The 24300-nt window shown below is 39.9% G+C and overlaps 1 protein-coding gene across 4 annotated transcripts in view; it reads left to right on the top strand.

Annotated features, from left to right (window-relative positions):
- The window catches only part of LNPEP (leucyl and cystinyl aminopeptidase), a 103273-nt gene that overhangs the window by 70182 nt on the left and 8791 nt on the right, over window positions 1-24300 (top strand). For all 4 annotated transcript variants that reach the window (XM_061152068.1, XM_061152067.1, XM_061152069.1 and 1 more), the window contains exons 10-17: window positions 960-1120; window positions 2674-2762; window positions 11528-11711; window positions 13310-13466; window positions 18745-18929; window positions 20898-21059; window positions 23062-23202; window positions 24071-24152. In XM_061152068.1, the coding sequence (XP_061008051.1) occupies window positions 960-1120; window positions 2674-2762; window positions 11528-11711; window positions 13310-13466; window positions 18745-18929; window positions 20898-21059; window positions 23062-23202; window positions 24071-24152 (1161 nt within the window). The remainder of the gene's footprint in view (window positions 1-959; window positions 1121-2673; window positions 2763-11527; window positions 11712-13309; window positions 13467-18744; window positions 18930-20897; window positions 21060-23061; window positions 23203-24070; window positions 24153-24300) is intronic.

Below are 24300 nucleotides of genomic sequence, written 5' to 3' on the forward strand. Positions count from 1 at the left end.
GCTTGCAATTCAGATCCATGTGTAATCTCGAAAAATAATCTGAATCATAAATTTAACTCACCTGCTTCAAAAATTGCTTCTTAATCATTGATACCAAATGTCTTAGGGACAGTAAGCTTTAGAGGGCCTGTGAACCTTTGACACTGATTCTAGATTTTATAGATCAATTCATGTATTTTGAGGGTAAAGGGCTATGTGTCTAGGAAAAACATTTACCACTGTTTTCTGGAGAGACCTAAAGTCCAGGCAGCCGACCTGTTTATATTTCACTCCTCTGCAGCGGCTGCTGCTCCCGTTCTAAGGCCCTCCCACAGGATGAGCTCTTAAAAAGATGAGCTTTACCGTTTGTAAAGGGCTTCCCTTGTGGCTCAGCTGGTAAAGAATCCACCTGCAATGCTGGATACCTGGGTTTGATCCCTGGCTTGGGAAGATTCTCCTGGAGAAGGGAAAGGCTACCCACTCTAGGATTCTAACATGGAGAATTCCATGGACTGACTTCCTGGAGAAGTCCATGGGGTTGCAAAGAGTCGGACAGGACTAAGCGACTTTCACAGCATTTTGTAAAAGCAGAGGGTCTGGGGAGTAAAGAGAACTCTGGACCTAGCTAGCCAACAGCAATGAGTAGCAGTGTTTCTGATTTCTCACCTATGTGTCCTTAGTCAGACCTTCTAAACAGTAGCTCTGTGACCTAAAGGAGTGCTTGTACCTTCTGAGGGATTTTAATGTACCCGTAGTCGGTTTATAGCATCTGTGCTGCCTTTTTCAACATGTGCTGCCTCTCACTCTCTTTAGTTTTCTCTTATTTCTAGTCCAGGTTACTTTCTTTTTAGCAATTGCTCATTTATCTAGAGTAGAAATGTAAACTCAACTCAGCATTGGTGCATCATGGTAGAGAAAGAGGGAAAGATACTATAATTAGACTCTTAATCTCTGAGAAAAATAATCTATTCTTTCTGTAGGTCACAAACAAAACACTAGATGTAAAGAAAATGATGAAAACCTGGACCCTACAGAAAGGATTTCCTTTAGTGACTGTTCAGAGAAAAGGAAAGCAAATTCTTGTACAACAGGAAAGATTCTCTTTAAATGTTAAGCCTGAAATTCAGCCTTCAGATGCAAGGTGAGAACCCACTGTCTCTCCTACTATCTCTTTAATCCCAAAAAAGGGCAGTGCCAAAGAATGTGTAAACTACTGTGCAGCTGCATTCATTTCACATGCTAGTAAGGTGATGCTCAAAATCCCTCAAGCTAGGCTTCAGCAGTACACGAACCGAGAACATCCAGATGTACAAGCTGCATTTGAAAATGCAGAAGAACCAGAGATCAAATTGCCAATATTCGTTGGATCATAGAGAAGAAAAGGGAATTCCAGAAAAACATCTACTTCTGCTTCATTGACTACGTGAAAGCCTTTGACTGTGTGGATCGCAACAAACTGAAAATTCTTAAAGATGGGAATACGGACCACCTTTCCTGTCTCCTGAGAAACCTGTGTACAGGTCAAGAAGCATCAGTTAAAACCTTACATGGAAAAACTGACTGGTTCAAAATTGGGAAAGGAGTACAACAAGGCTGTATATTGTCATCTTGTTTATTTAACTTATATGAAGAATACATTGCCTGAAATGCCAGGCTAAATGAATCCCAAGCTGGAATCAAGATTAGTGGGGGAAATATCAACAACTTTATATATGCAGATGACACCATTCTAATGGCAGATAGTGGAGAAGAACTGAAGAGCCTTTTGATGGAGGTGAAAGAGGAGAGTGAAAAAGTTGGCTTAAAACTCAACATTCAAAAAATTAAGATCATGGCATCTGCTCCCATCACTTCATGGCAAATAGATGGGGAAAACATGGAAACAGTGACAGATTTTATTTTCTTGGGCTCCAAAATCACTGTGGATGGTGACTGCAGCCATGAAATTAAAAAAAAAAAAAACAAAAAAAACACTTACTCCTTGGAGGGAAAGCTATGACAATGCTAGATAGCATATTAAAAAGCAGAGACATTTACTTTGTTGACCAAGATCTATATACTCAAAGCTTTGGTTTTTCCAGTAGTCATGTACAGATGTGAGAGTTGGACCATAAAGAAGGCTGAGTACCAAAAAAATCGATGCTTTTGAACTGTGATGTTGGAAAAGACTCTTAAGAGTCCCTTGGACAGCCAGGAGATCAAACCAGTCCATCCTCAATATTCATTGGAAGGACTAATACTGAAACTGAAGTTCCAATACTTTGGCCATCTAATGCAAAGAGCCAACTCATTGGAAAAGACCCTGATGCTGGGAAAGATTGAACGCAAAAGGAGAAGAGGATGACAGAGGATGAGTTGGTTAGATATCATCACTAACTCAATGGACATGAACAAACTCCAGGAGACAGTGAAGGACAGGGAGGGCTGGTGTGCTGCCGTCCATCGGGTCACAGTCAGACACAACCTAGTGACTGAACAACGGCAACAACTCTCTTTTGCACCCTCAGGTTAGAGTGTTTTTAAATGTTTTATAATCATAAGTTCTTAGAAAACCTAACAAGATTATACCTTTCTGGGAATAGCTTGAAAAATGTCACCTTCCTGCCAAAAGAGAAACCACTCAACAAAGTATGTGTAACTGACTGAACTATTGGAAAGAGTTAATGATCTTCCAGTGTTTTCTTTTTATTACAGCTCTCTGTGGCATATTCCACTATCCTACATCACTGATGGAAGAAATTACTCCAAGTATCTATCAGTATCACTACTGGACAAGAAATCAGGTTTGACTCTTCTAACACTTTTCTGATAAAAAATTAGAAACAACATATTTTCTAAAAAGCTAACCAGGCAGCAGAAAGGAGATGACACTTTTTCAATGTGCAGAGCTCTGTGAGCTGGTCCTATGAGACACCGACAGAAAGTATGACTAGAGTGAGATTGATTCTGTATGCAATATCGTACATAAAACTGGTCTTTCTTAATCATGCGAAATAAGGTATGAAAAACCACTGAATATGCTAGCAGTTGGGGTAGAAAATAGCAAGTGCTGTGTTTTTGTATCGGAGATAACCATTTTATGTTACAAAGTAACAAGTAGAAGATGAGTTTCCAAAGGATACTCTGCTGTCCACTCTCTCTGGGTTGGGCTGGGCCCACTACTTTTTTTACAAGCACCCTAGATGATTCTTAGGCATGACAAAGGTTGATTCATGATGCAGAGTGGTAGTAAATAGTTACTACAAGATGTCCTGTAGACATAGTATACATTTTTTGATAATGAGAAAATAGGACTAGAAAGTATGATTGTGGAGGGTGATAATAAAATGTACAGATTGTATATGCAGACTCACAAGGGGTCTATAAAAAGAAATTGAAATGTAGTTTCTGACCATCTGTTAAATACCACCAAGTGCCACGCCATGTAGCGTCTTAATTTACATCCTGAAAACTGAGGCTCTTGCATTCTGCAGGACTCATTAGTGATACTTGAGATTCATGGAAAGGGAAAATTTCTTGAATTTGGATCTGGTGTTCTGCCCTCTATAGTTGAGAGGGAAGTATAGCTTAGTGACGAAGTGACTTTGGAGCCAGATTGCTTGGTTCAATCATACGATTTTAGGTGAGTTATATGACCTCTCTGAGTCTCTTTCCCTAAGCTATAGAATGGAGAGATTAATTGTACTAAAGTTATAGTGTTACGATTTAGTTCATTTGGTTCATGTTAGGATTTAGTTCATTTATATGAAGCACCTAGAATAATGCCTGGCACATGTTATGTGCTATAGAAGTGTTAGTTATCATTATTAATGTTACTAATGAAAAAAATAATTTTAAAGCATAACGTATCCACATTACATAAAATCCAGAAGATGGAAAACAAATTTTATTACTCTCTTGTAACTACTCTGATGACTATTTCTTTCTAGTAATTTTTTTAAAATAGTTTTTTACTTGGGTTGATGCTGTGTACATGTGATTTTTGTATTAATATCTTCACTTTCACTAATTGCCTTAATCTTTACTGTTGGGCACTTGATTTACCATTTCTATCTTTTTTTAAAAATGCCTCAGTAAAATCTGAGTTTCTAAATGCTTTCCCATTATATGAACTTTTTCATAAGAATGCTTCTCAAAAATGATGACTGTGTTACCTTTTGTGGTTTAATACATATTTCCAAGTTGCCCTTCTTTTGTGTGGTAATAACTTATAAGGCCAGTTGAACTATATGAGCATACCAGTTGCATTTTGGTCTAACTGGAGTGCTACAGTAAATATTTAAAACATTAAATACAATTGATGATGTCATCATATCTTTGATTAACACAGCATAGCTGGAGGTGCAAGAAATTCCTGCCTTCTTTGATTAAAAACAAAACCTCATACTTTCAGTGGGCCTTGCAAGGGGTCTCTGATCTAAGAGAGAACAAATTACCCCATCTTGTATTTTTGAAAAGGACCAATACAGAAATTTTGCAAACCTCTCAATAGTATATACATTTTTGGTGGTATCAGAAATAACTGGACAGTAAGAAATCTGCTTTTATTAGCCTTTTACTTTTTTGGCTCAGTTCATATGTCAGCTTTTTAAACTCTCTCTGAGACTCACACCCCAAAGTCATGCCCATATTTTCCTGCTGGAACCTTTTCTTTCTAAGCACTCTCTTCTTCCACTGCACAAAAACTGTTTCAGCAGCTCAAGAATGCGTGCTGCCTCTTGTCTCTGGGCCTTTGCACATGCTGTTTTCTGTCCTGGAAGAACACTCTTGCCTCCTGACTCCCTGGTTTTATTCCTATCCACTCTTCCGATCTCAGCTCATCTACTGCTTGTTCTAAGGAGCTTCCCTCATCCCAAGATAGGTTAGATGCCTCCCTTATATGTTTTAATGATATTTTCTACTTTTCTACTTTTAATATACTGTGGCTGTTTAGTCCCCAAGTCATGTCTGACTCTTTCTCGACCCCAGGGACTATAGCCCGCCAGGCTCTTCTGCCCGTGGGATTTCCCAGGCAAGAATACTGGAATGGGTTGCCATTTCCTTCTTCAGGGGATCTTCCTGACTCAGGGATGGAACTCTAGTCTCCTGCATTGGCAGGCGGATTCTTTACGGCTGAACCACTTACTTATATCTGTCCCCACAGGAGATGTATCCCCGCACTGAACATGGAGATCTTAGTTCCACAAGTCACTTTTGCAGTCCTGGCACCCTGTAGGCACATAAAAACTTATTGAATAAATACATTTTAGTTTATAATGGAGTGACTCAATTTCAAATGTCGCTGTAAAAAGCTCTAGGAACACAGCATGCAAAGCTTGGTGAAATGGCAACTTCTGTTCCTCTTCATTTGCAAATATTCTTAGTAAAGGGGAATTTATGACATGCACTATAATGTGACCGGTTTAATCTAGAGGTGGAACTGAGGCAATATATGATGAAAGCAGCGCCTGCTACTTCCTCTTCTCAGCCGTGTTATTTACCTTACTGCAGCTGCAGTTTTAATTCCTCGCAGTTCAGGTTTTGAAAAGTCCGCACTGCAAATGTCTGTCCTCACAAATGGTGTTTGACCCTGACAACAGTTGGGTCTTCTTGGTTCCTGATGCTCCTGTGAAGAACCAATTTTGGTTTCACTGAATTTTAGTCTTCTCTTTTCTCAAAAGAAATGGAGCACAGATGATGACATCAGAAGCTTATTTTATGCCGTTGTGACATTCGTACAATGTGGTAACTTGGTGGTTTGTTAAATCCGTAGTCTATTTTCATGAGTTCTAATGCCAGGGTCTCTGGGTTAGTCCCTTAGTTCAGTAAAATGTAGACGTTATATGTGGTCAATATTTTGGTCACTTTTCTCCCACGTACATGGATTTTGAATGGTTAATAGTTTTTGTGCATAAGAAGGGCCTAAACAGGACTTTTTCTAAACCACCTGTTGAGGAAATTACACCAAAGTGTCTCCTTGTTCCTTCTCTTCCTTCCTCTCCCCCACCCTTACCTCTCCCTTTCTTCCATTTTATTTCTGAACCTAATCTCTTTGACTAGAGGAAATTTTTATATTAAATCTAACTTGGAGCATTCATGTTTCTAAAAGGATATCACTGTGCCATAAACATTTTTCTGAAACTAATGGACACGGCACTGAAATGAAAGACAGTTGGAAAAAAGGAGGAAGGGTGTATAGTTAGGACAGGATATTTATCATGTGTGATTCTCTGCTCTTGCCTTTTTCCCCTAATAAAATAAAGGGGAAGAAAGGGGCATTGGAGAAAAAGGAATGCTTTTGAACAGGAGGGGATGTAGTTCAACTGTGTGTATCATGCTACCCCTCTGGAGCAAGCCATACAGGAAATTTTGCAGCTTTGTAGTAAAAATGTATTTTTTTTTGTTTCTGTGCTTTAATGTTTCTTTATAAAACAGTAGTTGATTTTCATAACTCATTGACAAGTGTTTTTTTTTTTTTTTAATCACTATTAGATTACTTAATCTGGGCTTCTGCCATTTAACATCAGAGTTACTCTTTTTTTACTACTCAATGGACTGTGAAAATTGAACTGTTAATCTGTTAATGATTATGATAAATTAAAAACATATGAGAGTAGCTTCATCCACTGCAAGATGTAGTTACCTCCCTTGTGTGCAAAGCTCTTCTGTTTTTGTTTTTTTTTTTTTTTGATACCTGTGGTTTTAAGGTCCTCTATTGTGAATCATTCAGAAGACCTGAAAGAGACTAATATGTTGATTCTTTAAATGATAACTCTCCTCTCTATGCTGTTGGCTGCACTGCTTCATATTCTGTCATCAAAATGACAGTAATAATTTCAAGTACACTCCCAGCTGTGTTCCTCCTCTCTGCCATCTGGACCTGGCTAGGTTTACAAGATAGAGAGTTGCTTATCATCCAATAGACTCTGTATTTCAATATTTTCCTATTTCCATCCAATGGGAAAATTGCCATGCTTATCATTCCTCGCCTCCTGTTTTGGGAAAGGGAGATTTGAAGCTCTTCGGTTCTTTTTCCCAAGGTCCTTTCTTGATAAAAGCCCTGTAGGAAATTGTTTGGTGACCTAGAGAGTGTTGATATTTTTGCATTAGCTACTGTTAAAGTTAATTTCATTAGTCATAGGTTTGTTAAAAATACATCCACTCGGAGCAGCTACTCTTACCAACACGAATATTCCTTAGAACTGTATTCTGCTTTAGAAAAGGAATAAACCCGATTAATGTGATTAATCCATTCCATCTGTTGCCATATCAGCAATAAAACAAGTTAGTATGAATGTTTTTAATGAAAAAGACTGATTATCTGATATGTCATGTTAAGACATGATCAGAACATAAGTCTTTACATCTTAAAACTCTTTGACAGTCTCAGAATTAGAGTAACTAAGGTGTTAAGAAAATCTGATAAATTGAAATAATTCATGTTTTTGAAGTTGATCAGTCCTAGATTTCAAGTACTAAAAGGTTTAAATGTGTTTCCAAAGCATTTTATGTGTAAAAACCCTCATATATAATTATTATGATAGTAAAAATTTTAAAACCACCTAAATATTTTCAAATAGAAGATGGGTTAGACTGTGGTATGTCCCAAAATAAAATATCCTTAAGATTTTGAATCCTGCATATGAAGGCAGTGGAAAAATGGAAAGAAATGGAATCGGATATGTGAAAAAGCAGAATATAATGTATAAAATGATGTATATAGATCCAGTATATTAAATACTAATCCAGTTAAAATGTGTATAGGAAAAATCTTGGTAGGAAATATACCCATGATGCTTTTATTGTTTGAGTTTAGATGACTTTTCTTATCTCTACTCCCCTTTTCTCTTTTAATTTAAAAAACTGCATTCCCCACTTTAAAGTGGGGAAGAAAACTTATATCATAAACAGCTGCAAACCTTATTTAGATTTGTTTGAAACCACGTCCTGTGACATAATCGTTTTGCTCATTCATTCATTAATGCACCAAGTATCTCCTGAGTACCTGCTAGGAGCATTGTTCTCAGTATTGAGAGATTGGGAGTAAACAATCTGCTCTTGGGAGTAACACTCATGGGGTTTATAGTCTAATAAATATTAAACCTTAAGATGCTTAGAAGCATACCCCTAACTATTGGTTTAAATTCACATCCTCGTTGCCAACTTTAAAGGACGTTTCCTGGTTAGTAATTTTAAAGGTTGCAGTCAACTTTTGTAGTAATATTTTTAAGGTTGCATTTTTTTAGCTTCTTATTAATTGCATATTAATTGAAATCATTCCGTATAAATTTCTAACAATTCTGTTGTCATTAAAATGTAACGGTAGGGGTCCAGAAAGTACATTATCAGCTTTCTATTATTTTTTTTTTCTAATAAGGTTAATTTTTATTTTTATTTTTTATTTTTTTTTATAAATTTGCCTTTGATGGGAAGTATCTTTTTTTTTTTTTTTCCAGTGGGTTTTGTCATACATTGACATGAATCAGCAATAGATTTACACGTATTCCCCATCCCGATCCCCCCTCCCACCTCCCTCTCCACCCGATTCCTCTGGGTCTTCCCAGTGCACCAGGCTCGAGCACTTGTCTCATGCATCCCACCTGGGCTGGTGATCTGTTTCACCATAGATAATATACATGCTGTTCTTTCGCAACATCCCACCCTCACCTTCTCCCACAGAGTTCAAAAGTCTGTTCTGTACTTCTGTGTCTCTTTTTCTGTTTTGCATATAGGGTTATTGTTACCATCTTTCTAAATTCCATATATATGTGTTAGTATGCTGTAATGTTCTTTATCTTTCTGGCTTACTTCACTCTGTATAATGGGCTCCAGTTTCATCCATCTCATTAGAACTGGTTCAAATGAATTCTTTTTAATGGCTGAGTAATATTCCATGGTGTATATGTACCACAGCTTCCTTATCCATTCATCTGCTGATGGGCATCTAGGTTGCCTCCATGTCCTGGCTATTATAAACAGTGCTGCGATGAACATTGGGGTGCACATGTCTCTTTCAGATCTGGTTTCCGCAGTGTGTATGCCCAGGAGTGGGATTGCTGGGTCATATGGCAGTTCTATTTCCAGTTTTTTAAGAAATCTCCACACTGTTCTCCATAGCGGCTGTACTAGTTTGCATTCCCACCAACAGTGTAAGAGGGTTCCCTTTTCTCCACACCCTCTCCAGCATTTATTCCTTGTAGACTTTTGGATAGCAGCCATCCTGACTGGCGTGTAATGGTACCTCATTGTGGTTTTGATTTGCATTTCCCTGATAATGAGTGATGTTGAGCATCTTTTCATGTGTTTGTTAGCCATCTGTATGTCTTCCTTGGAGAAATGTCTGTTTAGTTCTTTGGCCCATTTTTTGATTGGGTCATTTATTTTTCTGGAATTGAGCTTCAAGAGTTGCTTGTATATTTTTGAGATTAATCCTTTGTCTGTTTCTTCATTTGCTATTATTTTCTCCCAATCTGAGGGCTGTCTTTTCACCTTACTTATAGTTTCCTTTGTTGTGCAAAAGCTTTTAAGTTTCATTAGGTCCCATTTGTTTAGTTTTGCTTTTATTTCCAATATTCTAGGAGGTGGGTCATAGAGTATCTTGCTGTGATTTATGTCGGAGAGTGTTTTGCCTATGTTCTCCTCTAGGAGTTTTATAGTTTCTGGTCTTACATTTAGATCTTTAATCCATTTTGACTTTATTTTTGTGTATGGTGTTAGAAGGTGTTCTAGTTTCATTCTTTTACAAGTGGTTGACCAGCTTTCCCAGCACCACTTGTTAAAGAGGTTGTCTTTTTTCCATTGTGTATCCTTGCCTCCTTTGTCAAAGATAAGGTGTCCATAGGTTCGTGGATTTATCTCTGGGCTTTCTATTCTGTTCCATTGATCTATATTTCTGTCTTTGTGCCAGTACCATACTGTCTTGATGACTGTGGCTTTGTAGTAGAGTCTGAAGTCAGGCAGGTTGATTCCTCCAGTTCCATTCTTCTTTCTCAAGATTACTTTGGCTATTCGAGGTTTTTTGTATTTCCATACAAATTGTGAAATTATTTGTTCTAGTTCTGTGAAAAATACCGTTGGTAGCTTGATAGGGATTGCATTGAATCTATAGATTGCTTTGGGTAGAATAGCCATTTTGACAATATTGATTCTTCCAATCCATGAGCACAGTATGTTTCTCCATCTGTTTGTGTCCTCTTTGATTTCTTTCATCAGTGTTTTATAGTTTTCTATGTATAGGTCTTTTGTTTCTTTAGGTAGATACACTCCTAAGTATTTTATTCTTTTTGTTGCAATGGTGAATGGTATTGTTTCCTTAATTTCTCTTTCTGTTTTTTCATTGTTAGTATATAGGAATGCAAGGGATTTTTGTGTGTTAATTTTATATCCTGCAACTTTACTATATTCATTGATTAGCTCTAGTTAATTTTCTGGAAGAGTCTTTAGGGTTTTCTATGTAGAGGATCATGTCATCTGCAAACAGTGAGAGTTTCACTTCTTCTTTTCCTATCTGGATTCCTTTTACTTCTTTTTCTGCTCTGATTGCTGTGGCCAAAACTTCCAACACTATGTTGAATAGTGGTGGTGAGAGTGGGCACCCTTGTCTTGTTTCTGATTTCAGGGGAAATGCTTTCAATTTTTCACCATTGAGGGTGATACTTGCTGTGGGTTTGTCATATATAGCTTTTATTATGTTGAGGTATGTTCCTTCTATTCCGGCTTTCTGGACATATTATTTTAACTCAATTCTTATTTGTGCCTCATGAGACACCCGCCCTTCCCTAATGTTTATTTTGCTATCTTTGAATTTTGTGACTTTTCAAAATGGCTTCTTGTGTCCTTTCTTTGTTAACATAAGCAAAGACAAAAGGCCGAGAGGGAATACATTTTATATACTAAACAGCTTCCTTACTGTCTTCCCCTGTGCCACACCTTGCACACACTCCCAGCGTGAACTTGGGAGCCAGTTCAGTGCATGGATACCACGCACACTTTCTCTCTGGGCCTTGAACATTTAAGAGTCCCTCTTTACCTGGCTCACAATACCTGTATATCCTGAAGTCTCAACGGTCATGTCATTTCTTCCAAGAAATCTCTTCCTGACCTTCTCTCAGGGGTGAAGCATTCTACCCTGTTCTTCTACAGAATGCCACGTTTTCTGTTTCCATCGACAACATTAGTCTGACACCCTACTCACCGGTTACATTGGATTGTAAGATCCAGGAGGGCAGGCATATGTGCCTTCTTTACCATTAAATAAAGACTTGTTAAGTGAATGGGTGGTGATCTTTGTTAACATGAACAGGACTGCCCTGGGGGGTGGACATTTAGTTTCTCAGTAGAAATAATATAAATATTTTAAATATAAAATAATAATATATAATATTATTTATATATTTATTTATCATAATATTTGATATATTAAATATTATATTATTATTATATTAATATATAAAATAATAATATAATATTTTAAAATATAAAAATAATACCATACTCTGAAACAGAGTATTCACTTAATATTTTTCTTTCCCTATCCTCTCTCTCTCTTTCATTTTTTGGTCTGTATTAGGTGTCATCAATCTCACAGAAGAAGTGCAGTGGATCAAGGTCAATACAAACATGACTGGCTATTACATTGTCCATTATGCAGACGACAACTGGGAAGCACTGATCAAACAGCTGAAAATAAATCCTTATGTGCTGAGCGACAAAGATCGAGCCAACCTCATCAACAACATCTTTGAACTTGCAGGGTAGAGTATGCTTGGCTTGGGTCTAATTTTGTTTCTTTTCTTTTTTTTTTTTTTTTTAAATAAGTGTTCTTGAGGAAAAGGACATTTAAGAAAAGCAGTTGAAAAGAGCCAGCATGTATTGCCTGGTAGGTATAATTCACTTTGGAGAACTGAGAAGATAGAAGACATATCCCTTGTCTATCTAGAAGCAGCAGCACAAGCATATTGAACAGTTATAAGATTTAAATCATGTTTCAAGACTGTAGATACTGACAAGCACAGCACATGAATTTGCTGAATAAATGGATACAGAAGTTCAGGGTTTGCTTTACTTCACGAGGGAATTCTTTTCAAGAAGCCTGTGCTTTCAGTGTAAAGCTTAGTGCTCATATGAGGCTCGTATGAGGCATGTCTTGAGAGCTGGTGTACCACTCACCTCCCCAGCTGCCCCCCAAGCTACACAAGCCCAAAGCCCAGAATGGCAGTGAGCTCATGTACCGATGTCCTATGAAGAGGAAGATCACCGACTTAGGTCGTCAGTGGGTCTAGACACACAAAGAAAAGAAAGAAAGAAAGTGAAGTCACTCGGTTGGTTGTATCCCACTCTTTGCAACCCCGTGGACTGTAGCCCACCAGGCTCCTCTGTCCATGGGATTTTCCAGGCAAGAATACTGGAGTGGGTTGCCATTTCCTTCTCCAGGGGACCTTCCCGACCCAGGTATTGAACCCCAGTCTCCCGCATTGCGGGCAGACGCTTTACCCTCTGACCCACCAGGGAAGCCCAAGGAACACGGAAACCCTAGCACCAAGGAACACCCAAATGTGTCCCTTCTGACTGCTCTTGACCTTCCTGTCACGTGGTGACCTCACACCATCTCAGCCATCGATGTTGTGATTTCTGTCAAGTGGGTAATTTTTAAAAGGTGTTCACCATAAATTCACAGTGGCCCTCACCCTAACAAGTTTGACAAAATTCACATACAAATAACAAATTACTTTCTGATTCAGATCCTCTTTCTGCCACCGATCAATATAAGTAACTAATGATAAGTAAAATTGGCACACTTCATCATTTCTCATCTAAAATGTTATGATACTTTTCCTGAATTAGTAGCAATTTACAGGTGACTTATAGAACAAAGAACTAGCTGTTGTTCATCTTTCTCCTGTAAGGTGTCTTTAACCTTGAGTCGCACACGCGAACTTAATCAAAGATATTTAGTCTAACTTTACAGAATATCGGGCTTTCCTGGTGGCTCAGATGGTTAAAGAATCTGCCTGCAATGTGGGAGACCTGGGTTTGATCCCTGGGCTGGAAAGATCCCCTGGAGAAGGGAATGGCTACCCACTCCAATATTCTAGCCTGGATAATTCCATGGACAGAGGAGCCTGGCAGACTACAGTCCATGGGGTTGCAAAGAGTCAGACATGACTAGCGACTTTGACTTCACTTCACTAAAGACTATGGAGCCATAGAATACCTACCACTCAAAGCTTAAATTTTAGGTCTTCAGGATCCCCGCTCCCTCATCTAGCCATAGTTTCTCTCTCAGCGTGCATACTTTTTTGGCATATTTACTTTTCTGGCATATTTACTTTTTTGTTCTTTTACCCATTAGTCTAGGCAAAGTGTCTCTTCAGAGAGCTTTTGACCTGATTGATTATCTTAGAAATGAGACCTACACTGCACCCATCTCTGAAGCCCTGATCCAGACAGAACTCATCTATAACCTCCTTGACAAACTCGGGCACATGGATCTGGCCTCAAGATTGGTGGTAAGTCTGCCTTTTTGCCAAGTTCTCTGTGTTGCTTGCCTTTACTGTTGTTATTCATGTTCCGTTCAGCAGTTATAGACTGAAAAAGCAGTTATATTCCATTTTCATCACTTTCCTGGTGCTGAAATCTTAACTTTGAATCAACATGTCATTTCTTACCATGAGGAGTTGATAAAGGGTTAGCATGATGTATTCATGTCTAAATATCCAAGTATATAGACTTCTGACACTGCTGTCAAAATGAGGTCACATGAAAAATTTCTCTATTCAACTTTTGGTTTATTTTCATATAATAAATGCTTGGAATAGGCCCTTTTGCAAAGTAGGGCTCCCCATTAATTTCCTGGTGGTCATTATAAAATGACAACTATGTTTGTAGTGGGACTATTCGGTTTTGTGGGCCTCACTGATAACTATCTTATTAAGGATGGTGATGCTGGTTAATATAAGTTTCCTTGCAAAGCACTACGGGTTTTGGAGACTGTTTTACTTTTTTTAAAACCAATTGCCTGGTCTTAACAGTTGTTATTTTAGATACTTTTGGTATTAAATTTTGACTGTGTATTTAAAAGCTTGAGAAGGAGTGACGAATTCTTTGTCTTATCTAATTCTCTGAATCACATTCAGACAACAAGGTTTGCTTTACCAACTAGTCAGGTTTTCCAAAGACCAGGCAAAAGGCAGCTTTCAGGAAAAAGAAGGTGATGGGCCAGGAATTATAATAAGTCTTTTAGAATTTTGGCATCCTCAATGGTAAAAGGAAGGGGCTGGATTGCACCTTAAAAAAAAAAAAATCCTCTTTTCTGCTGTCCTACTGTGCATCCCCTGTGATCCTCAGTGACGGGGAGGGAGTAAAGGGTGGGGGCCGTACAGAGCTTGAAAAGCCCCTTCCTTACAAGTTTCTGATCTGACCTGCAAGCAGCCAGACCCGCTCCCTACCCACAAGTGAGACGCTTCAGTTCGATGATTTCTGAGGTATCTTCTGATTACCAAGATTTTTATCATTCTTCTGTTTCATAAGGCTTTCAACTACCAACCTTAATAGAAACCAGCCCCTGGAGTGTGACCTGGCCCACAGTGACCCTTAGTAAAAGGGGGATGAATGAGTGAGTGGAACAAGCACATTTCAGTGCTCACTGTACCCTGCACACCCTGCTCACTGCTTAATGCAGATAACCTCGTTTAACCCTCACGCAGCAGCAGATAGATATCTCTGCCCTCATTAACACAGATGAGGAGACTGAATAATTTCTCCAAAGTCGCTTACCTCGTGAATGATGAAGCTGAAGACTCAGACCCAGATCGCTTTCACGCCAGACCCTCCTCTTTGTGTTCTTGCTTGTTATCTACCAGAGGATACCCTTTTATTGGAAGAATCAAAGCTGTTTCTTGCTATATTTTCCCCTCTTGTACAGTGATATTTTAAATTAAAACAGTTTGAAGGCTTGGTAAACGTCATGATGGCAAAAGTCACTCTTCTGCCTGCCTCCCTCCATCCGTGTGTTGGGGGCCTGGTGTCAGGGGGCATTTGGTACTTAATTCAGGCTGTCCCTGTGCTGAAAGCACAGATGCTGAACTCAGCTCCAGCAGTTAGATCTTCTGAATAGCTTCCTGCTGTGACACTCAGCTAACTGCATCTTCATCTCAGATGATGATTTCCAGTTTGCCGGGCAGGTATGTGTTTATCCAGGATGTGGCGGAACATACGGTCCATGGGACTGGTGGTTAGAGAATCCGAACAGGAGGCTCCGTGTGTGTTTATGAGACCTTTACCATTGTACGTCTTCATGCACTTGACTGGCATGACAGTTAAAAGTTGTGATGAGTTTAAAGTTATTACAGTTAAAAGTTAAAAGTCATGATGGCTTTAATTCAGGAAGAGAAACTCTCTCTTTAAAATTCTTGTTCTGATCTTAGGGCATTCGAGTAGGATCAAAATTCTCAAATATGAAATGTGACCCACTGTAGATGAGATTGGGATGGCAGAACCTTCTGAGACCTCAGATCCAATCATCAAGTAGTGTTTGTGATTAAGACTGATGTCTAATTAATTTTTTAAGTTAGTGTCATGAGAGCATTATGTGCATTTATTGGTCATTTTGTTATGTAGGCTACACAGACCCGTATAACACATATTACCTATATATCACATTTTGTGATGTCTGCTCTGATATGTGATGGGTAGAGTCTGGAGGCATATTTGAATTGTGTCAAATTGTTCACATCTGATGCTAAAATCTGATCTCAGCCATATTCCTGTTTCATCACTTATAACTCTGTCATCCTTTTACATATGAGGAATTGGTGGGATAAACCTTTTGTAATAAAAGTTGACAGTTCACTTTTAAGAAGCTCAGCTAACCCAAGAAAGAACTCCCTGGGAACATCAGTGTAAAATTAAAGCAGTAAATCAAAATATAATAAATAACATAAGTGCCAGCATCTTGCCCTGTTTTATTTTTAAAGTCATTTTGTGTCATTGTTGTTGCATTTTACTGCATGTATGTACATTGTATGACTCATCAATTTATTCCCTCTCCCTACCATCTTCACTTTATGAAATCAGAGGATTGAATTCTGATGCTTAATGAGTTTCGATTTCAAAAAATTAATGTAGAACAATGGAAAAACAGGTTGAATTTTACTTATAAAAGGGAAAGATAATTTGCAGCACTTGCTGTGGTCTATTAATATTAAAAATATAACCTTGATTACTTACAAAAATATTTTATAATTGAAATTTCCTGAAAACAGAACTATTATTTTTTAAATAGTCTTTTATGTTATCATTTTTTTTTTTTTTTTTTGGCTGCACTGCATAGCTTGTCAGACCTTACTTCCCCAATCGGGGCTCAAATCTAGGGTTTGGCAGTGAAAGTGTTGAGTCCAAGCTGTTGGACCACCAGTGAATTCCCCTGAAATATATTTAAAAATCAACAATTTGGGGACTTCCCCTTGACGCTTGGGTACGGGCCTTAAGTAAGAAAGTTACACCCCATAACTGCAAAGGAGTAAACGCCCAGGGATTGGCTACAGCAATCACTTGCGGTTTCCCCCGCTTCCAGTGCTTTGAAGTGCCTTTTTCCCCACCGCTTTCTTCATTTTAGTATAAATTCTCAAGGGTGGTTGCCATTTTTCTCCACTGAGTTTTTGTTGTTGTTGCTGTTAATGGTTTTGCAAGTGTGGGAGGTTTCTTTTTCGTCTCTCATTCTTCCTTTGTTTCTGTTTGACAGTTGTGAGTAGCTTGTCACTCTTTCATTTGTCATAGTGCCATCATGATGCCACTGAGAAGGTCAGGCCAGCGGAAGACAGCGTGTGTCGGTGCAGGCACGGGTACCCCGCAGGGGCGCCCGCACAAGTCAGCTTCCCTGCACCTCAGTCAGCGTGGCAAGTGGTTTTTCCCACCACTTCACACCCTCCCGGTGACTGCAAGCCTGCACACATCTCACAAGGCGTCTGTTCTGTTTCATTGCCTTTGAGGCAGGCAGACAGAAGGGAATTGCCCCGTTATCACAAACTTCGCATCCTTCTTAGACAGATGCTTTTTCCCCCATTCTCATAGTCAGCTCCATAAAAGACTTACGCAGACCTCAGAGAAAGGTCTGCTGAGAAAGCGACCTCAGCAGTTTAAAACTCTCCGACTAGGCTTCATTTTAAGTATCGACAGAGGCTCTCTAGAAGAATATTATGCTCTGTGAAGAATTTGAACTAATTTGGAGGGCGGTTAAGAGGCTTTGTACATCTGTGGTGCTTGAAATAAGACTGGTCGTGGTAGAGTTCCAGGACCAGTGACAGAAAACCCTCTTGTGCCGAGAACACTGCAGGAGGGGATGTCTGTAAACTGGTTTCATTTTGATCCTCCTCATTTGTTGCCATGAAAGGTATCTAAAAAATCCCTATAAGCATTTTTATATTAGAATTTTGGTTCCTTTCAGTGACATTCACAAGTGCATATTTTACATGATGATTTTTAAAGTTCCCTGTGTCCTCTTTTCCTCCCCTCCACCACAGCTTGGAGTGTGGAAATAGTTCCATATATTATGAACAGCTTTCATGCTTTTGTCGTGGGAAGAGATGAAAAAGAAATAAGAGATCTGTTGGTTTCTTAAAACCATTGTTGTTGTTGTTGTTTTAGTAGCTAAGTCATGTCTAACTTTTTTTCGACTCCATGGACTGTAGCCCTCCAGGCTCCTCTGTCCATGGGATTTTCCAGGCAAGAATACTGGAGAGGGTTGCCATTTCCTTCTCCAGGAGATCTTCCCAACCCAGGAGTAGAATCCATGTCTCTGCATTGGCAGGCGGTTTCTTTACCACTGAGCCACCAGGGAAGCCTTAATACCATAAATACATACTTAAGAATGAGATCTCTTTCAAAAGTAATTACAACAATGGACTTTAATTGTAGATGATTTTACTGAATAACCGGTAATTTTCTTAAGTGTGATAAGGTATTGTGGTTACATAGGAGAATGTCCTTATTTCTGAGAATTGCATGCTAAATTATTTATAAATGGAATCTCATGATATCTGTAACTTGCTGTCATATGGTTGAACTAAACCCAGAAAAACCAAGTGTGTGTATATTTGTCTTATACACAAATGTAAGAGTGTTACCAAAACAGTGACTCTGACATACGGCTATTCATTTTACTATTCTTGTGGCTTTTCTGTAGACTTGAAAATTTTTAAATAAAAAGTTGGGGAGGGAGGAAAAATAACTTACAAACAACTGTTCTTCCCTGCAGGCCTCATTTTCTTAATTTGATTAGATTAATTTGTTATAGCATCAAGCTAGATGATACTTTAAATATTCCTTTAATAATGGATTCAGAAACATTTAACCACCTACGCATTCAGAAAGAAGTGTATTTTTCTCTCATTGCTTAATGGATTTATGGATGCTAAAGTCACCAGGTCAGGAAGTTTCCGCTTTCTTCCAGCAGTGGTTATAGATGATACTTCTTGGCAGGAAAGCAGCTTCTAGCTGAGTATACACAGAAGAAATGTTCCCTACTGCACAAAGTCATTAATTCTTTCTGTCCTATGTCATTAAGTCCACCTTGGCTGTAGCAACCTTATTTATAGCCTTAGTGATATTGAATGGTTTCATCCCAACACTTGTGAGCTTCATATGTCAGTTGTTATTTAAATAAGTAATAACTATGTTCCCCACTTTTTTTTCTTTTTGGGTAAATGTAGGAAAAAAAGAGATCTTGTCCTGATTTTCCTGGTTGCCCTCATTGTTATGATTCTGTTATGATCCATTCTGTCTCTCTAGAACAAGGTATTTAAATTGCTTCAAAGCCAGATCCAACAGCAGACTTGGACTGACGAGGGCACTCCGTCTACTCGAGAGCTCCGGTCGGTCTTGCTGGACTTCGCTTGCACCCACAGCCTGGAGAACTGCAGCGCTGCTGCCTTGAAGCTCTTCAATGACTGGGTGGCGTCCAATGGCACTCAGAGGTGATGTATGCTCTTGCTCTTGTGGGCCCCACAGCATGTAGTGAAACCAGAATCTTTATGTCCTGAATCATAAAGGTAATAAAGCCGAGCGTTAATGTAGGTGAACTCTAGGTAACTGATTCTCAAACCAGACTGTTGTTTTAATTGTGATCAAATCCATATAGACGTTAGTATCTTAACAATTTTGAAGTGTGCAGTTCAGTAGCGTAAGTATATTCACATGGTTGTACAACGAATCTCCAGAACTTTTCCACCTTGCAGAACTGAACAAGACAACTGCTCCCCATTTTCTCCTCACCCAAGCCCTTGGCAGCCACCATTCTATCTTCTGTTGTAGGAGTTTTACTGCTCTAAGTACCTCATATAAGTGAAATCATACAGAAAGTGTCTTTTTGTGCCTGGCTTTCAGTTCACTCACTCAGACTCTTTGCGACCCCATGGACTGCAGCACGCCAGGCTTCCCTGTCCATCACCAACTCCTGGAGGTTGCTCAAACTCATGTCCATCGAGTCAGTGATGCCATCCAACCATCTCATCCTCTGTCATCTCCTTCTCCTCCTGCCTTCAATCTTTCCCTGCATCAGGGCCTTTTCCAAGGAGTCAGTTCTTCACATCAGGTGGCCAAACTATTGGAGTTTCAGCTTCAGCATCAGTCCTTCCAATGAATATTCAGGACTGATCTCCTTCAGGATGGACTGGTTGGATCTCCTTGCAGTCCAAGGGACTTTCAAGAGTCTTCTCCAACACCACAGTTCAAAAGCACCAATTCTTCGGCATTCAGCTTTCTTTATAGTTCAACTCTCACATCCATACATGACTACTGGAAAAACCATAGCTTTGACTAGACAGACCTTTGTTGGCAAAGTAATGTGTCTGCTTTTTAATATGTTGTCTAGGTTGGTCATAGACAACCTAATAATGTCCTCAAGATTCATCCATGTTGTAGCATACGTCAGAATATCCTTTCTTTTTAAGGCTGAGTAACCCACTGTATGTATATACCACATTTTGTTTTATCTCTTCATCCACTGATAGACATTTAGGTAGCTTCCACCTTCTGGTTCCTATGGATAATGCTGCTATGAACATAGGTGTACAAATACCTCTTTGAGACCTGCTTCATTTCTTTCATATATATACCCAGAAGTGGTATTGCTGGGTCATGTGGTAGTTCTATATCTAATTTTATAAGAATACCCATAATGTTTTCCAGAGGGGCTTCACTGTTTTCCATTCCTACCAGCAGCGTACAAGAGTTCCAGTTTCTCCACATCCTTGACAACACTTATTCTCTGAGCTTTTGATAGCCACCCTCCTAATAGCTTGAGGCATCAAACAGGTCTCTCTTAATTTAGGAATAAAACATAGCAGGTGGCATTAGCAGTTAGTAGAAATGTTTTTATGATGATTGGTTTTCGCCAGGTTTCTTACTGGGTATATGGGAAAAGATTCAAACACCAGGTGGAGACTTGGGGTGTAGGATATTGGGGTAACCTGTTGAAGCCCTCTCCAGCTCTGAGATCTTAATTAAGACAGAAAACTGTGCTCCTACCCCTGTTCTCACCCCTCCTGCTACATTTGCTGATAGATTTCTACCGTGGGACGTATCATGCTGTGTTATGATGTCTGTATTTATCGTTCTGTACTTGATGATAGCCCATGAGCCTCCCAGCAGCTAGTAACTATGTCTTATTCTTTTTCCCTGCTCACAGCGTCCAGCCAGTTGCCTGCCTGGTTCTTTGTGGGTGAAGAGTAAATGATTACCGTATTGAATTAATATGGTTTTTAGTCGCATCACTAGGAAAGGAGCAGCCACTGGATTCATCATTTTCCTGACAATTAATTATACAGCGAAGACTCTTTATTATTACCTGCTCAGTCCCCAAAGCACTGCCCCTGGTCAGTTCCTTGACTTTGCATTCAGTGTTTTTTTCTGGTTGTTCTCATATCGGACCACCTCTCTTACAGCCTGCCTACGGATGTCATGACGACTGTGTTCAAGGTTGGAGCAAAAACTGAGAGCGGCTGGTCATTCCTCTTAAGCAAATACGTCTCTCTAGGCTCTGAAGCAGAGAAGAATAAAATACTCGAAGCTCTTGCCAGCTCAGAGAATGTACGGAAGCTTTACTGGTATGAAGCCACCAAAGGAGTATGATCTATGGAAACCAAAAGCATCAGAGCACAGAGACCCTCCAGGGCAGGGAATCCCCCTTCTCCTCCTTTTGCTCACAGGCCAGGCCTGATCTGGGCAGTGGGGTGAGGAGACCTACTGGTTGTGCAACAAATGTCCAGAACTTTTCCACGTGCAGGGGTTCATCTCAGGGACCAGACCTGTCCCCACAGGCGACAGTGCTATGCCCAGAAGGAACTGGAGATGCCAAGAGCCACAGCCCTGCTTTCTTCTTAAATATGTCTTCTTCCCCTTGGCACGTTGTCTTTAATTCCACACTTAGCGCTTCATTCTTTCTGGGCAAAGGCATGGTTCTGTCCCAGCTGTCTCTTTGAAAATGCAGACACTTTAGGAAAAGGTACTATGCAAAAGCTTACAGGTTACACCATCAGGTGAATCTGCCAGACTTTTTAATTACTCAGCTGAGGAAGACCTGGGAATGGAAGGCTCATGTGAGGAAAGAAGGGCAGTGAGACGGTCTCCCAACAGGAAGAACAGGGGAAAGGCGCTCTGAGTCGCCGAGACAATGGAGGCGTCTTGAAAGTCAGTGCCCAGAAAGGGGTGGAGGGAGGCGCTGGGGTCTTGTTGCTTCTCTTGTACAGTTTTGCTCAGATAAATCATGATAGTGTCCCTGAGATGTCTTCAGCAGCTGCCCAGACCCACTTTCCAAAGGATGCACTGTAAATGGTCATTTTCTTGAAAGTAGTAGCCAGGCTCTGACCCAAGCAAACAGAGAAAAGATTTTGTTTTAGACCAGGAATATGCTGATAAATTTCCACTCTAAAGTCTTTACACAGTACCTAAGAAATGGAGTGGGGCTTCCCTGGTGGCTCAGAGGTTAAAGCGTCTGCCTGCAGTGCGGGAGACCTGGGTTCGATCCCTAGGTGGGGAAGATCCCCTGGAGAAGGAAATGGCAACCCACTCCAGTATTCTTGCCTGGAGGGTCCCATGGACCGAGGAGCCTGGTGGGCTGCAGTCCATGGAGTCGCAAAGAGTCAGACACGACTGAGCGACTTCACTCACTCACTAAGAGATGGAGTAATACACAAAATGATCTCGTTTGATCCTTCACTTCTGTTCTTATCCTCTCCTCTGTTAACACGGTCAGTCCTGGACTATGTACTTACTGCTTTATTCTGTACCCAGTGTTTTGTGACATTCGTTTAGTGAATGATCAGTCTTTGAGATTTGCCGCAAAGCCTACTCCATTTTTTTTTAATTGCTGTGTATTATTCCATAATATGGCTCTATCATAGTTTATTCAACCCATCATGTCTTGATGAGCAGTTGGGTTTTTTTCCTGTTAAAAATATTGCTGAGTTCTTTTAGGGGTATGTGTGTTCTCATATAAGCAGATATTATCACATAGCAAATGCTTATGTTCAAATGCCTAACTTTTATATTTATTAGCAATAGCTGTGTCCCTGGGGTAATTATATAACCTCGGCTTCTTAAACTATAAAATGAGGATAGATAGTAATGACCTATTTCAAACATTGTTATTCAGTAATTTAGAACATTATCTAGTACACATATCAGTATCAATTTATTGAGTGCATTCTGAAAAGTATCCTCATTTTTATATGACAGCCCAGTTTAAAAGTAATAAGATATCTCCCTACTCAAAGTTTTTAACAGAAAAAACAGAACCAGCTTTCAGAATTATAATAAATTCTACTGGAGATTATATCCTAAATGTCCTTTTCTTCCCCCTAAATGTCCTTCTTACATCAAGAACAATTTATTACTATGTAACAGTATATTAATGTGTTTATCTCATTGGTTTTTCCTTCACATAGAAACATGACAAGTTTTCACTGTTAATGAAGCTTAGACGGAACCAAAACATATATCTCTTGAATTGCCACAGAGCTTTAATTAGGAGACCAGTATTATTTTAAATTCAGTCATCACTTCATCATGAATAATTATTTTGGAAGCTCAATCTGCTCTGCTCTCCAGGTTGATGAAAAAGAGCCTCGATGGAGATCTCATCCGAACACAGAAGCTGTCGTTCATCATTAGGACGGTGGCCCGGCGTTTTCCTGGACACTTGCTGGCCTGGGATTTTGTCAAAGAGCACTGGAGTAAGCTTGTGCAGAAGTGAGTTGCTCAGAGAATTACTAACTTTCAGTACTTGAAAGCCTTGCATCTGAAAGCAGTCCCCAGGGTTGTATTAGTTCAGAAGAGTCACGCTTTGCTGTGAGAGGAACAATGCTTCAGTGATAGTTTAACGAACACGGAAATAGTCACATTTGTAAACAACATTCCCTAATGCAAGTCAGTTTAACAATGGTGTTTTAAGTAATCGAACTAGTCAAGCCCAACCTTGCTCCGCACAAGCTCACTTAGCTTAAGTGAGTGAAGTCGCTCAGTCGTGTCCGACTCTTTGCAACCCCATGGGCTGTAGCCTACCAGGCTCCTCAGTCCATGGGATTTTCCAGGCAAGAGTACTGGAGTGGGTTGCCATTTCCTTCTCGAGGGGAATCTTCCCAACCCGGGATCGAACCTGGGTCTCCTGCATTGCAGGCAGATGCTTTACTGTCTGAGCCACCGGGGAAGCCAGCTCACTTGGCTCGGCCACGGACTAGTTCAGGATGGCTGTTTAGTTTCATGTGTGTGTTGCAAACACCTCCTCATTACCAAGGGATCATTTGCAAACTCAGACCCAGCTCAACAGCACAAGTCGCTCATTTTTCCCTTTTAAATCAGTAATGACACCTTCTGGGTGTGTGATACTGTTTTTGAGGCAAACGTGGGCTGTTAATTTCTTTGGCTCTCCTGCCTACTGGGAGAGGTGTGTGTGGTGACTCCCGATGCACCAAGCCCCCCAGTTCCCAGGAGCAGGACTCCACTCTGCCTCAGGCATGTGGAGTTTACAATAAGCATGTCCTTTGCACTCAGAAACTTGGTTTACCAGCAACTGACTCATTCTTTTTTGCCTTTTGCCCTTACGTTTGTGTTTCTTCAGGTTCCATCTGGGGTCCTATACCATACAAAGTATCATTGCTGGATCAACTCACCAGTTTTCAACAAAGGCACATTTATCTGAGGTTGGTTGCATCAAATGCTGTTGGGGAGACCAGGCCATCCCTTCGCCCTCAGGGTGCTCAGTATAAGTCAGATGGTGGTTTCCCCTGCCAAGCCCCGTCCCTTCAGTCTGCCTGCCTGCATCAGCGCTAATGATCCTGCGCTGGGATT

Source organism: Dama dama, chromosome 9, assembly GCF_033118175.1.
Source record: "Dama dama isolate Ldn47 chromosome 9, ASM3311817v1, whole genome shotgun sequence".
Lineage (NCBI taxonomy): Eukaryota > Metazoa > Chordata > Mammalia > Artiodactyla > Cervidae > Dama > Dama dama.